This window comes from Panthera onca, chromosome B2 (genome assembly GCF_046562875.1).
Source record: "Panthera onca isolate mPanOnc1 chromosome B2, mPanOnc1 haplotype 2, whole genome shotgun sequence".
NCBI lineage: Eukaryota > Metazoa > Chordata > Mammalia > Carnivora > Felidae > Panthera > Panthera onca.
In genome coordinates this window covers 122244563-122259089 of record NC_138343.1, presented here as the reverse complement: position 1 = coordinate 122259089, position 14527 = coordinate 122244563, and the positions used below count along the sequence as shown (strand labels likewise).

Genomic DNA, 14527 nt, shown 5'->3' with positions numbered 1-14527 from the left:
AATTAATCTTTAAAAATTAAGTATATATTTTTTGTATATAACATCTTCTGCATGTAGCAGTTTATATTAAGTTGATGTCGCTTAAGTTTGAACCCGTTCTTTACTCCTCTGCCCCCCCCCCCCCCCCCCGCCAATGTTTTGGGCATATGGGTCATACTTTACATCCTTTTACTTTGTAGAGTGCATTGAGCACACAGAGTTTAATGAATAGGTATAAAGTAAATGTCTGTAATCACCAGCCAGGTTGAGACCATGAACAAACAGGCAACTGCATGCAAATACTGGCCACTGTACTTCCCACCACATCCCTTTTCAGACTCTTGCATCACAATTATTCTTTCTACAAAAGTGATTTATAACACTGCATCCCATAAAGACAGAAAAATATGGTATTTTATTTGGAATCCATAGGGATGCGTAGGAGTATCTCAGGAAATGAGTATAACTGAGCAACCAGCAGGATTAGTGTTGGTATTACAGAAACAAGTCTGGTCCTGCGTTCTTCCTCCTTTTTTCCTTCAGTTTTATTCTTCCTTGTCTGCCCTCTCTCCTTCTTTCCCTTCTCTTCTTTCTTTAGCTGCCCCTGCCACTTACCTCCTCCTCCTTTCTTCTCTTTCTTACTTGATTTCTTACTCAAGTTTTTAGTTCTTATTTTATTTTATTTTATTTTATTTTATTTTTGAGAGACAGAGAGAGAAAGAGTGAGACAGAGAGAGTGAGCACAAGCAAGGGAGAGGCAGAGGGAAGGAGAGACAGAACCCCAAGTCTGATGCAGGGCTCCAACTCAGGGACTGTGAGAGCATCACCTGAGCTGAGATAAAGAGTTGGATGCTCAACTGACTGTGCCTCCCAGGCACCCCAAGTTTTTAGTTCTTTTGCATTTAATTCTTTTGATCTTTGCAAGCACTGTAGCAAAAAGCACGGGATTTTATTCCGTGCATGAAGATTGGTTTTATTTCATCCCAGGAGGTAAAAAGCTATCAGAACTGAAGTTCTTCCTGCAAATTCCACATTCCTCTGGGTGCTAGGGAACAGCACCAGATAGTATCACAAGGCCGGGAATAAGCACGAGCCAGAGCATACTGCCTGTTCTATATAGACTCAACTTGGCACTTGACTTTAACTTATGCACCCTTCGCAATTCTTCAGAAAGAAGGGTGCAGGGATCTATCTACTCTTTTAACTCTCTTGGGCCCTGTGCATTTAATTTAACAGATCAGAATTAGTGGTGACCTTGGAAGATGTTACAGCAACTAATTAGGGACCACGTGGAAAATGAGGCAATGGCTTTGGATTTAGTAGGGCTTGGCCTAAATACCTGGGCTAACAAACAGTGGACCAGGAAACTAGTATTTCCCCTTCTGTTTAAAATGCAACAGACATAGGTAAATTAATGGCCAAAACAATGGCTGGGGCCAATTCAGTTACTTAACAAAAGACATTTCAGGAAAGAATTTCTGACTTCTATTTTTGCTAAGATTGGCAATTACAAAACAAACTTGATTGAACTAGTGTTAAATCTAGCTTGAGATCTCCTGTGTTCCTGCTTGATAAATATTTATTATTTGGATCCTTATAGGAGGACAATTTTGCTAACATAACAGACAGGGATTTGACAAAGTGGAGCATTGATGCTGAAGAGTGTGAAAGCTGAGAGCTGTTTATTATCCTTTTTCCTGATGTCAGGTCATAGACTATCCAAGGCCCGTTCAAAGCTCAGGGAGAGACGTGGATTCTGGGCTGCTGTAACTGACACTGAGTCTCCTCTGATCGACAACCAAGCGCAGGCAGGAAGCACAGCCGGCTGGCTCCCCGCCATCAGCCCTGGGGTCTCAAGCATGCCCTAGAGAAAGCAGCTTATCTCCAACGTGTGGACATCAGTATGTTTCATCTCTACGCCACTTACGTCATTTCCTTTGGCAAGTGAGCAAGAAGCCTTGATTCTCGAAGCATGCCTATTGTAGATCGCCAGTGGTGATTCTCCAGCACAGACATATTCTAGAAAGAAAGAAAATTAAAGCTATAAATGAGAGAGAAGTCAGATTCTGATCTTTCACACTGAACAGTTTCACCGAGTATTTTCATTTCAGCCAGTTGATACTTGCTGACAAAGAGGCAGACGAGAAAAGAAACATGAAAGAAAACCACCACAAGGCCTATCATGATGGTGGGATAGTGGCAGGGCTGACCCTTGTGACTCTCCGTTGGAGGACTGAATGAGAGTCTATTTCTGGTGTCATTCTCTCTTGCCAATGCCCCCATTTTGGGTAGCTCAGTCAGGCAGCACTCAACGTAGAAGAAAAAAAGCGAAGCAGGTAAAAATAGGTAGTAATGGATCCCATGTGGCTATATATATAACTATCCAAGATTATACTACTCAGCTAAACAGAGGCAGGTCCCACAACCTCTACTCTGATCTACTGCACTGACCATCGTTTCTTTCTTTTTTAAAAATTATTTATTTATTTTGAGAGAGAGAGGGGAGGAGGGGCAGAGAGAGAGAGAGAGAGAGAGAGAGAACCCAAGGCAAGCTCCATGCTGTCAGCACAGAGCCTGATGTGGGGCTCGAACTCACGAAGCATGAGATTGTGACCTGAGCTGAAATCAAGAGTCAGACACGTAACCGACTGAGCCACCCAGGTGCCCCCTGGCCATTGTTTCTTAATACTGATAAGAACCTTCTGTGTCTGAACCACCTCGGAAGCTGCTGACATACTCGGATTTCTGAGGCCCGGTCAACTCAGTTTTGATTTGGTAGGTTTGTGGTAAGTAATTTTTATGTTAACTCAAGTTTGAAAACCACTGCCATGGAAGCAGTACTATCAATAATCTTCGTGACCAGTATATTGGCATGTGGCCCATTAGGTCTGAGTTTGAATCCACAATTACTTCCTTCTTCAATTATCTTGATATTTCTTCCCTTGTGGGAACCTCTACTATGTTCCATCTCTCTTCTGACTTTATTGTTATCTTACATATGCTGCTGTGTACACATTAGCTAGCTGGTTAAATAATGACTATTTCTTACAATCCATTGTGCTTTATTCTAATAGAATAGAGCCCCTCTAGTCCCTAGGAAATATTTTTGCTCTATTTTCTTATTTATTTATTCATTCTCCATTTTTTTTCATATGGGGTTATAAACTTACACAAAACACAGGAAGATCGATTCATTAAAAATAAGGAGGTATTGCATGATTTTGCCTATCTGAGGTACTCAGAGTCAAATTCATAAAGACAGAAGATAGCCAGGAGTTGGGGTAATAGGGAGTTGTTATGTAATGGGTACAGAGTTTCAGCTTTGCAAGGTGAAAAGAATTCTAGAGATGGAGTGTGGCAATGCACTTAATGCCATTGAACTGTACACTTAGCAATGGTGGGCCGCCTGGGTGGTTCAGTTGATGAAACACCTGACTCTTGATTTTGGCTCAGGTCACGATCTCATGGTTCGTGGGATCAAGCCCTGCATGGGCTCTTTGTGGACAGCACAGAGCTTTCTTGGGGTTCTCTTCCCCTCTCTCTCTGTCCCTCCCTACCTCTCACTCTCTAAATAAATAAATAAATAAATAAATATTAAAAAATGGTGAAGATGGTGAACTTTGTATTATGTTAATTTTGCCACAGTCAAAAAAAAAAAAAAAAAAGTGAGAGGGAAGAAGCAAGGAGACTAAACGGAGCCAGGAGACAGATGGGGAAACATTCCATTATCATGCCCACCCCCCGCTATACCTGAGTCACCCACACAATGCTCAACTTCTTCAGCAAATGAGAACAGAGAAGCATCATGAGTGATACAGTCTAGGGTCCATTAGGAAAAAGCAAGTTCAAGAAAACGTCAACTGTTCTTGGTTCTAACGCCAGACAATGATTTCTCTCCAGGACTTTGTAGAATGAGCTTCATGAGGCAGAGTCTTGTATCATCAGGTCCTCTGTATAGGCTGTTCTATTGCTCTTTGTTTCTCTCCTTGCCAAGAAGTTACTATTTATTCACCACTTGACTATGTTTGAAGCAGTGATGAGATTTTGTCCCTTTTATCAACTGGTCTATTATCTCCTTTTGGGCACGAGCCACATACAACACAAGAGAATGTTTATTATAAATCACGTGCCAGACTAATTTGTTTTGACTGTAAAGATTTATGAGAGCCAAGAGTGATAGGTTAGTGTGATGTCATCGATGTTCTATACTGCTGTGACATTTAGTTCAGTCACTCATCAGCACTCACTTGCAAGACTAATTCTCGTAGATGTGGCCATGAGTGCCCTCATGTGAGTTTTTTAAGGGGCCAGAAAACTGTAACAAGACCTGATGATAAATGACACCTTATCCCCGTTGAGTGGAAAAAAGAGCGTCTGGAGGGTTGCCTTAAGCATTGTTATTCATGCCTGCCTGATTTTTACATCTTCATTAATAATTTTCCTGAAGACAGGATAAAAGGATACTTGAGAAATTGGCTTGTGAGACCATATTTAGAGATGAGCACTGGGGAAGTGGAAGGGAACTGAGTGAGCCTGGAGGCTGGCACAGAATAAAAGACAATACATGATTACAGTCACAACTTTTCGTGGAACAGTCGTTATAAATAAAAGTATATTTTGGCCAGAACTGTGTTAGAAGTAGGAGTACTTCAGTGGATTCCAGACAATAAGAAAAAGAGGGGGGGGGGGGGACTAACATTTATGAAGCACCTACTGTGTACCTGCTAGTACAACATGTACTGGTTTACATGATCTCATTCAATCCTTACATAACTTTCTACTGTTTTTATCATTAACTCACAGATACTAAAAATCTCAGGTTTCTCCGAAGGGCTGCACAGCTAGCGAGTGGTTGAAGAAGGCCTTAAACCCAGGCCTGCCGGATCTCAAGGCTGAAGCTTTGCACACACCCCTTGCTGCCTCCCAAGAATTTCCTCTGTGTGGCCATATCCAAGCATTCAGAAACCTGACATTTATAAACTGATGAAGGAAGGCCTACAGTTATGCTTAATTTTCCACAAGTTACCTATAGTTGCTGCTTTAAGGTCTATGGTTGATGATTTTATTTTGATGTCAGTTTCTAGCCCCACATTGGAATCTTCATGTTTAACTTTAAATTTAGTTTCACTGCGAAAACTCTTGTAGTGGGAACGTTATGAGTTGAGTAGATTGAAGCTGTGTTGGGGGAGAACTCATCTGGCAGCCACTTTTAGCCCTCATGTGTGATGAGACCTGTTGGTCTCATGTTCTTGCAACACGGAGTCACTAATGCCCATCCCTTCCTTTCATTGAAGTGACCCTTTTTCAGTGCTTTATTATCCTTCTTAATTCTAACCTACTTCAATCCGTCCTCCCTACAGCTTCCAGAATCCGTCCTCCCTACAGCTTGTTCACTGGACAGGTTTTTTTTTTTTTTTTTTTTTCCATCTCCTTAATCATTGGTTGAAATATAAACTAATATTTTTTGACTACCTATTAATATGCCAGGTGCTATGGTGGGTACTGACAATGGAAAGATTAAGGTCCCTGCTGCCCTCAGGGACCTTACTTAATTTCAGTATGATCATGCCACCTGCTTTCTCCCATGCCCTGCTCTAAATCCTACATGATTCTTTATCAGATAAATTAAGGCTAACTCCTTCGCTCAGCATTCAATGCTATCAGAAAATTGTCCCAGCTGCCATCCTGTTCCTACATGTTTGAGATAATTGAATATCATTACCTCTCCTTTCCTCTAAAGCTCTTACAGTCCAAATAAATGATGCTGTATTAGTAAGACGACAATGTATTATTGATGTAATTATTAAATTATTAATATATGAGTCTCCTTTCAGCGTCTTTTTGTTAAGTTCATGTCTTCCAAGGTGATTTATGATCCTCTAACCCCTCTTTCTCTGTATTGACTTATCAAACTATCACCTGTCTCTCAAAGTCCACTTGAAATACTCCATCCACAAAGCCGTTTAGAATTATTCCAGTCAGAGGCAGACTTGCTTTTTCCCTGAGTCATGTAGCTCTTTCTTTTGGCATTCCTCAAGTCCCGAGTCCTGCTAGACTCAGTGCCATAGATGTATGCCAGAGTTACTCATGCACTTACCAGATTATAAGCTACATGTGAGTAGAAAGTCTGTCTTGTTCCTTTTGTATCCAGTCCACTCTAAGCCTTGCACAGAGAAAGTGCTTTCTATTAACTTACAAAGTACATTCTTGGACAAATTACTTGATTTCATTCAATAAACACATTGAGCACTTACTATGTTCTAGGCACTGAGTACATCAACAAACAAAACAGACAGAGAAATAGAGGTGGCAGGGATGGGGAGAGGCAGATAATAAACAACAGTTTACTATTAGAAGATAGAGAAAAGATGAGCAGGCTAGTAGAAATTTGAGAGCCTTTGAGGGTGGGGCTGGTAAGGTAGTTGGGTAAGAGGTAAGATTTGAACAAAGGCTTGAAGGTAAGAGAGAGTGAGAGAGAGAAAGTATTAGGATAAGAAGTCGGACAATGAGAGACCAGATCATGCATGGCCTTCTGGCCATTGTAAGGATTTTGGTTTTTACTCAGAGAGATAAGGGGCCACTGCAAGGGGAAGGAAATTATGTAAAATTTAAATAAGATCACTTAGAAAACAGGAACCCTCTTGCACTGTTGGTGGGAATGCAAATTGGTGCAGCCACTCTGGAAAACAGTGTGGAGGTTCCTCAAAAAATTAAAAATAGACCTACCCTATGACCCAGCAATAGCACTGCTAGGAATTTACCCAAGGGATACAGGAGTACTGATGCATAGGGGCACTGTACCCCAATGTTTATAGCAGCACTCTCAACAATAGCCAAATTATGGAAAGAGCCTAAATGTCCATCAACTGATGAATGGATAAAGAAATTGTGGTTTATATACACAATGGAGTACTACGTGGCAATGAGAAAGAATGAAATATGGCCCTTTGTAGCAACGTGGATGGAACTGGAGAGTGTGATGCTAAGTGAAATAAGCCATACAGAAAAAGACAGATACCATATGTTTTCACTCTTAGGTGGATCCTGAGAAACTTAACAGAAACCCATGGGGGAGGGGAAGGAAAAAAAAAAGAGGTTAGAGTGGGAGAGAGCCAAAGCATAAGAGACTCTTAAAAACTGAGAACAAACTGAGGGTTGATGGGGGGTGGGAGGGAGGGGAGGGTGGGTGATGGGTATTGAGGAGGGCACCTTTTGGGATGAGCACTGGGTGTTGTATGGAAACCAATTTGACAATAAATTTCATATATTGGAAAAAAATAAATAAGATTACTTAGGCTGCTATGTTGCAAATGGACTTTGGTGGAAATAAGTGTACAAGCAGGTGTAGCAGGCTATTTGGGGGGTAAAAGCAGTCATCCCGGCAAGAGACAGTGAAGACTTGTCTTGGTGGTTAATCTGGCTCTGCAGGGATGGCTGCAGTGTTTTGGGCCTGAACAACTGGAAGGATGGCATTCCCATCACCTGTGGTGGGCAGGCTGTGGGTGGAGAGGGTTTACAGGAGTTCAGTGTTGGCCAGGTCAAGTTCGAGATACCTGTTGGACACGTGGGCATTACAGTGGAAATATCTAACAGCCCAAGCAGTGACCAAAACAAGAAAAGGGAAGTAAAATACTCGCATGAGTGTTGCAGTGATTCATGGACTGGAGACGGAATGTCACATAAAGGGAAAGACCATGCCGATTCATCATTCTGATAGTCTCAGCTTTAAAATCAAGCATCAGGTGTAGTGGAGACTACTCAGTGTTCACCCCCTCAATCTGTTTTCTTTTTCTCCTTACTCACAGAGCCTCAGTTTTTACCTGGTCTCATGGCTGTCTCAAAGATAACATTTTCCAGCCTCCTTTATAATTAGGTGGCATCAGTTGCCTACATTCTGACTCATTAAATGTAAGCAGAAATGTGTGGGATTTCTGGGAAACTTGTTTAAAGGGAACTGACTTCTCTGGCAAAGGCCTCTTTGTTTTTTCCCCATTCTTCCTTCTCACTGTCTGGAACGCAGAAGGGATAGCTAAAGCTCCAGCAGCTCTCTCGGGCAATGATGACAAGTGTCACATCCTCGTGACGGTAACCTACAGAACTAAAAGGACTCTTGGTCCCCTCATCCTTAATTTTGTGAAGCCCCTGTGCCTGCTCTGACCTGCCAACCTCCAGGCTTCTTTTACGGAGGATAGAGATAAACTTCTGTCCTTGTTTACATCACTAATGTATCAAGTAATTTAAAGTTAATTTACTACCTTCCATTTTACGCCGGAAGAGTTAATGAAAAGCCTTCTCAATGTTTTGACCTATAAGCATGCTTGGTTTTTGTATAAGGGTGATAGCAAAGAATTTTATGACTCCAAAAAGAGTGTCACCTAACAAAGTCGAAAATGTGTGTGTGTGTGTGTGTGCACCCACCCACCCATACCTGCTCCCCGCCTTCCACGCACACTTCTTACTTCTAAGATGAACCACTGCTATCTGCTGGGAAAGACTTTCTTAGTTCTCTAAACAGAACTGACAGCTCCCTCTTGCACGCCCCCCCCCCCCCCCCCCAAGCTTATCTCCTGGTGTTCAAGACACTTCATAGCAACTTTGTTCACTGGCTGGTTCCCACATATCAGTGATCTTCACAGGTGTTTGTTCATTTACTCCTGAAAATAACTTTGAAAAACTATGCTCTTCGTGTAGCTTTTAAAATCGGTATCTAAAATCATGGATTCCAGGGTGCCTGGGTGGCTCAGTTGGTTAAGCGTCCGACTTCAGCTCAGATCATGATCTCGCAGTTTGTGAGTTCGAGCCCCACATTGGGCTCTATGCTGACCGCTCAGAGCCTGGAGCCTGCTTCAGATTCTGTGTCTCCCTCTCTCTCTCTGCCTTTCCCCTGCTCTCTCTCTCTCAAAAAGGAATAAACATCAAAAAAATTTTTAAATCATAGATTTCAATGGTAACACAAGATATAATGCTCTGCATATTTGCAACTACTGGTGTTTTAATATAAAATCATCGTATCACTCTTTTCTGTATTAAATGTATCTAAGGAAATCTAAATACCAAAGGCATTTAATCCTCATTTATCACCTGTTGAAAAAAACCACATATGAATAATTTATTCTTTGAGTTAGAATTTTAAATGGATTCTTTTCCTTCTAGAACTTATATTTCCATTCTATTTCCCCATAGAATTTTATTTTAATGAAATATATTTTTGTGTGTGAAATTCTTTTATTGTCACCTGATCATATTTCTCTGCAACAGAAATAAGTACACACACGGAAATTTTAATTTAAAAAGTATTTCTAACATCAGACTCTCAGTAGGAAATGTTTTTCCAGCTTTGAGTTTACAATGCAATTGTTATGATTGATCAAAATACATGTATGTTGCAAATCTGGAAAAAAAATTGTGGCTAGGAACAAAACTTTTCTGGCAATACATCTATTTATGAGATGGTTGGGAGAGTGATAATCTCTCAACTGTAGGAGACTTCCTTTAATATTTTTAGTTGCTCCTTTGTTGGGACAAGATACAATATGGGTGCAATCAGGCAATATGCAATATGTGGGGTGGGTGAGAGATGGGCTCTTCTTTTGTAAAGTGAGAAGAGCAGAAATACAGAAGTGGCTTGACTGGTCTGCAAGCACAGTCCAGGCAGGTCAGTGTAAAGACCTTAAGATGCATTCTGTTACCCCTCTTCCTACCTGTGTGCCCCCATGGAAAGGCTTTGTGTATTCCCCTGGGCACACAGGCCTGGTCTGAAAACTGCTGCCATACATGATTGCCATTGAGAACAGGGAGCATATCTTATTTATCTCCGTGCCCTGCTATGTGGCACAGTGCCACTTAAACAAGTCAATCTTTGTTGAGTGGATATAGTAATTAATTTCTGAAACCTTAAAGTTCGGTAGCTACAAAAGCTTAAATAACTGTTACAAGAAAAGAGTCCTGTTAATTTTTTTTTAGTCAGTATCTGAAAGAAGCCAGACTTGGGGTCTTCTGATGGGAAACCCTTATATTGAGGTGAAAGGCAAAGAGATTTTTAGAATTATTACAGTGATGGGCTCTTTCCCACTACTCATTCGTAGATATCCAGGATCAGACATACTCCAGAAATAACATATATCAGATAGCATTTGTCAATTCCAAGGTAAACAAATCAGAAAATCATCATAAATAATTTTTCATTCAATCCTTTTCATTCTTCACGTGATAAGAACTTAATGATCAATAAGAAGTGAAGTGTGGAAGTGTGTGTCTTGATTTTGTGGTCTCCCTGTCTGAGTGTTATTGACTCTGCTTGTCAGATTTCCACTCTAGGTCTCTGCATGCACTTGCTGTTGCCAATATTTCTGATCTCTCAGTGTTACTCAGGTTCTGTCTTTGCTCCTGCATGGATCCAATCTGTCCATCCATCCATCCATCCATCCATCCTTCTGCTTACTCATCCAGCAAACCTCCTACCACCCAACAAATATTCACTGAACACCAGGACTGTGCCAGATGCTGAGGATACAGGAGGGAATGAGGTAGGTTTCTAGAAGCTTTCAGACAATTTGGGGGGGTTGGGGGCAGGGAATGTGGACTTCCGATCAGGCAATGGCAATTTAGAGACATGAACACTGTGATAAGGTAAGTGATGAAGGACTTTGAACTCTTACAGGAAAAGCATGGGAAATGGGCTTTTATTTATTTACTTTTTTGAGAGAGAGTGAGAGAGCATGAGCAAGGGAGGGGCAGAGGGAGAGAGAAAGAGAGAGACCCTCTTAAGCAAATGCAGAGACCAATGCAGGGCTCGATCCTATGACCATGAAGTCAAGAGTAGGATGCTTAACTCGCTGAGCCACCCAGGTACCCCAAAAATGGGCTTTTAAAGAAAAAGAAGGCTTTTGGGAAAAAGATATGTCCAAATTGAGCTCAAACGGATGAGTGAGTTAGAGAGGAATCAGAAAGTACAGTCAGTGGAGAGGAATACATTTCATTAAAATCAGCACAAGGAAGAGCATGTGTGTGAAAACCTGTAAGCAAGAGGGATACTTCCTTCCCTGTTTTATTTTTTTATCACTAAAAATGATCACTTTTAACATATTACAAATTTGACTCAGTTATTGTGTTTCCCCTAGTAGAAAGCAGGGGTTTTTATTTGTTTTGTTCATCTTCTATATTCCCAGCACCTGGTGTGTATTAAGCACTCAATGAATATTTGTTGAATGAATAAAAGAGTGAGTGATATGTTTGGTAGTTCGGACTGGATGATGCACAGAGGCCTAGTTGAGTAATAGCAGGAAAAGAAGCTGGAAAGCGTAACAGGGCCAGATCACAACAGGGTTTGCAAATCATGTTAGGATCCTTGGACTCAATCCTGAGGGAAATGGGGTTTTAAGCAGTCACCTGTGGGGTCAGACTTGAGTTTCAGGAAACTCATCCTGGCTGCACAGCAGAAGGAGTTGGAGCCAGGCCAGGCTGTGTGTGGAGAAGGAGATAATGTTGGTGCAATGCACTCAGGGGAGAGGTTGCAGTGAGCAGGTGCGGACATCCTGGTGCTTCACAGGAAGCGGCCAGTTATCTGTGTCCTCGCTAACAGGAGGATGGCTCAGTGACCATAGGCTCGCCTGGCTTTCACAGTGGCTCAAAGACTAGTAGTAGCAAAGGGCAGATTGAAAAAAGAAGAAAATAATCTGAAATGCTGGTAAAGATCTGAACATGGGATGAAATGACGCAACTTGAGTATCTGCTGAAATCCCCGCCCTGTTTGGAGGCCTGCATCAGGGACCACATCGGCTCAGCAGTGTCGCACCATCTTCACGACAGTGTGCTCTCGTGTCCCTAACTCTTCATATTTGTAATTTCAAAGATGATCGTCAGCTTAGAGTTGAAAGAGTATATAGCTACCTTTGTAGGTAACAAAGCATATTGGAAATAACAAGGCTTATTAGAATTTTAATTCGGAAAAATAAAACTCTTAAAACCCATATGGCAAAACCTGTATTTCCCTTTTTGCGGAATTGTCAAGATATCATACACCCTAAGAAGAAAACAATCCTTTTGTTCCTGAATAGCTTCACATCTGGCATTTAATAAACCACCAACCCAGGTTTTCAAATTAAATCAAGAGTCTGTTTGTCAAAGAGAATCTGGCAGAGCAGATTTGCTATCCTACAAGGTGGCTTTAAACTGTCCCCCCCACCCCCCTCCACCATTCATCGCTTTCTTTGACTAAAATCTGTTGATAAGCTGAGAGGTCTGGTGTACCATAGGAACCAGAGTGAATGACACCTTTTAAAACAGAGGACACAGGAAGAAAAACAACAATAGGAACATCGTCTGTGTCTTCATTTTTAATTGCTCATGAACCAGAGAAGCAAGACTCTAGGAGATCACAGAGATGCTGAGCTCTTCCCTAACAAGCCAGGTGGTCTCCTTGAATCCTAAAGACCGTGGCCCTTGGAAAAGCTGTAGCACTGCCATATTTACTGCCTGTTGCAAGAAATCTTTTTCTTGGTCAATCGGCATCTTCCCAAGATACTGCTCTGAGACCAAGGAAACTGGACATTAAGTACTGTCCTGTGGGGCAGGCCTGTGTTCAGATGAGGGCCACGGACAGGCAACATGCCAGTTACCTCACTGTGAACAGCAGAAACTTTATGAAACAGAAGATCCAATTTAAACCTCCTTCCTACAATTTTCACACTACTTGCCAAAAACACCTTTCAGACAGCAGAAATTGTGAGGTTATGTATAATCTTGGCAGTTGCTTATTTGAGTAGCGGTCATAGGACCGTGTGGCAGGCTCTGTCAACTTCATATTTATGGCTCAGAGTCATTAAGAGTAAAAAGTGGTGAAAAATGCTGACCTGCTCTTAGTGCTTGCGATAAGTAACTAAGAAAAATGATTATAAACTTCTGCAAGACAGTATGGAATGTAATATTATGAAACATTATATTAGGCTGTAAGGAACAATTAATTATTAATTATTTTATTCATTAGGTTGTTCTGTCAGTAGTTAGTTGGCCTCTTCTCGAAAGAAATTAAACTTGAAATTGAGGTGAAAGTGATTCCTTCTGCAATTGTAATAGCCAATATCTTATCTGATTCAATGGTTACTTTGCTCAATTGCTGCGCAATTGTGTGTTGGGGACTTGCAGGGTGGAGGGACACAAGATAAATGCTTAGTTCAATCTCTCACATGTTCCTTTCTCAATCCACCATGGGCAACTGGATGGCTTCCAGTCTGATGAGAGAGGTGCCAGGTGGAAGTGCCTTTATCACTTTCATGTTGAAGTTGGGTTGGCAATTCAGCAAATGAGTCCGGTCCAGATAGCAGACAATGGGAGAGAGCCCTCTGACCTGGCCTTCACTCCAGCTGCCCTGGCTCTCTCTTTATCTCGGGGCAGAAGCACAGGCTGGGAGTTATGCAATGATCTTATTTATTAGAACTAAAAGAGCACAGCCAACAAGAGGAGGGAGAGGAAGCTCTCTTCTATTTTATCTCATTTATAGTAAGGCTAGATTGTAGCAAAGTCACGCACAGGGTGTTCTCAACCCACATAATTCCTGGCACATCTTCTCTACTGGATTCTCATTAACCAAATGTGTGTGTGTGGGTGTGTATAATTTTTGTGTGTGTATATATATTCACAATATATTGCATAATATATATAGTGTATATACATATTTATAATACATTGTGTAATATATATAGTATATAGACATATTTTTTACTCATTACCATGGTTCTTAATATTTTCAGAATCTATAACTCATTTTAAAATATGAGTGTAAGTTAGGGATCCTTACCCTAGAAAGACTTGCATAGGTATATCCTCTGGAAATCTGCACACAGTTTCCTAAAAGGTTCTTGGTAAGCTGAAAGTCTACATTTGCAAAGATTTTAAATATCACGTGTTGTTAAATGGTCTTGCTCAGTTTATGTGTTATGTGGCACACTCTTTTTTTCTTGAAATTGAAAACCTGAAGTTATGCCAAGTTGCTCTGCAACCTGGTGCAGAGAAGATATTTTCTGACCCAGGTCATGTTCTGTACAGTTAATGTACAGTTTCTACAAAAGAGAGAATATATACTTAATGAAAATATACCCAAGACACTGCTCTGAGAGCAGGGATGGTTTATGGCAGGACTATGCCCAGCTAACGGCCACAGACACAGTCTGTTTTTGGTTATTCTAGGGTTGTGGGTTTTAATCCGCAAGGTACCCCAGCTCATGCTGCCTCTAGGGTGCCCTTCTCAGCTCTGCTACTCAAAATGTTACATGCCACGGCTCAGTTTACCATTCTTTCTCCACCCAAGCCCTCTGCGGAATCCCTTTCTGTCTTTGCATCCCACTTTGTAGCTACACACCCTCGGAAGAGTACTTCCCAAAGTCCCTCCCACTTGAAGCCACTTGGCTCTAACTCCTCTGTCTCCCTCACTGCAATAGGAAAACCTGGTGGAGAGCTCTTAGTGTCCTACCCACAGAAAGGAGGTGATCAATGTGAATTTTAGAGACAGTATGTATAATGCTCACTTTGGCTCTGGAGACAAAAGACTTAT

At 41.4% G+C, this 14527-nt stretch overlaps 1 protein-coding gene across 3 annotated transcripts in view; it reads right to left on the bottom strand.

The window, feature by feature from the left end:
- The window catches only part of PDE7B (phosphodiesterase 7B), a 314218-nt gene that overhangs the window by 15356 nt on the left and 284335 nt on the right, over positions 1 to 14527 (bottom strand). For all 3 annotated transcript variants that reach the window (XM_060616743.3, XM_060616742.3, XM_060616746.3), the window contains one exon: positions 1907 to 1998. In XM_060616743.3, coding sequence (XP_060472726.1) covers positions 1907 to 1998 — 92 coding nt within the window. The remainder of the gene's footprint in view (positions 1 to 1906; positions 1999 to 14527) is intronic.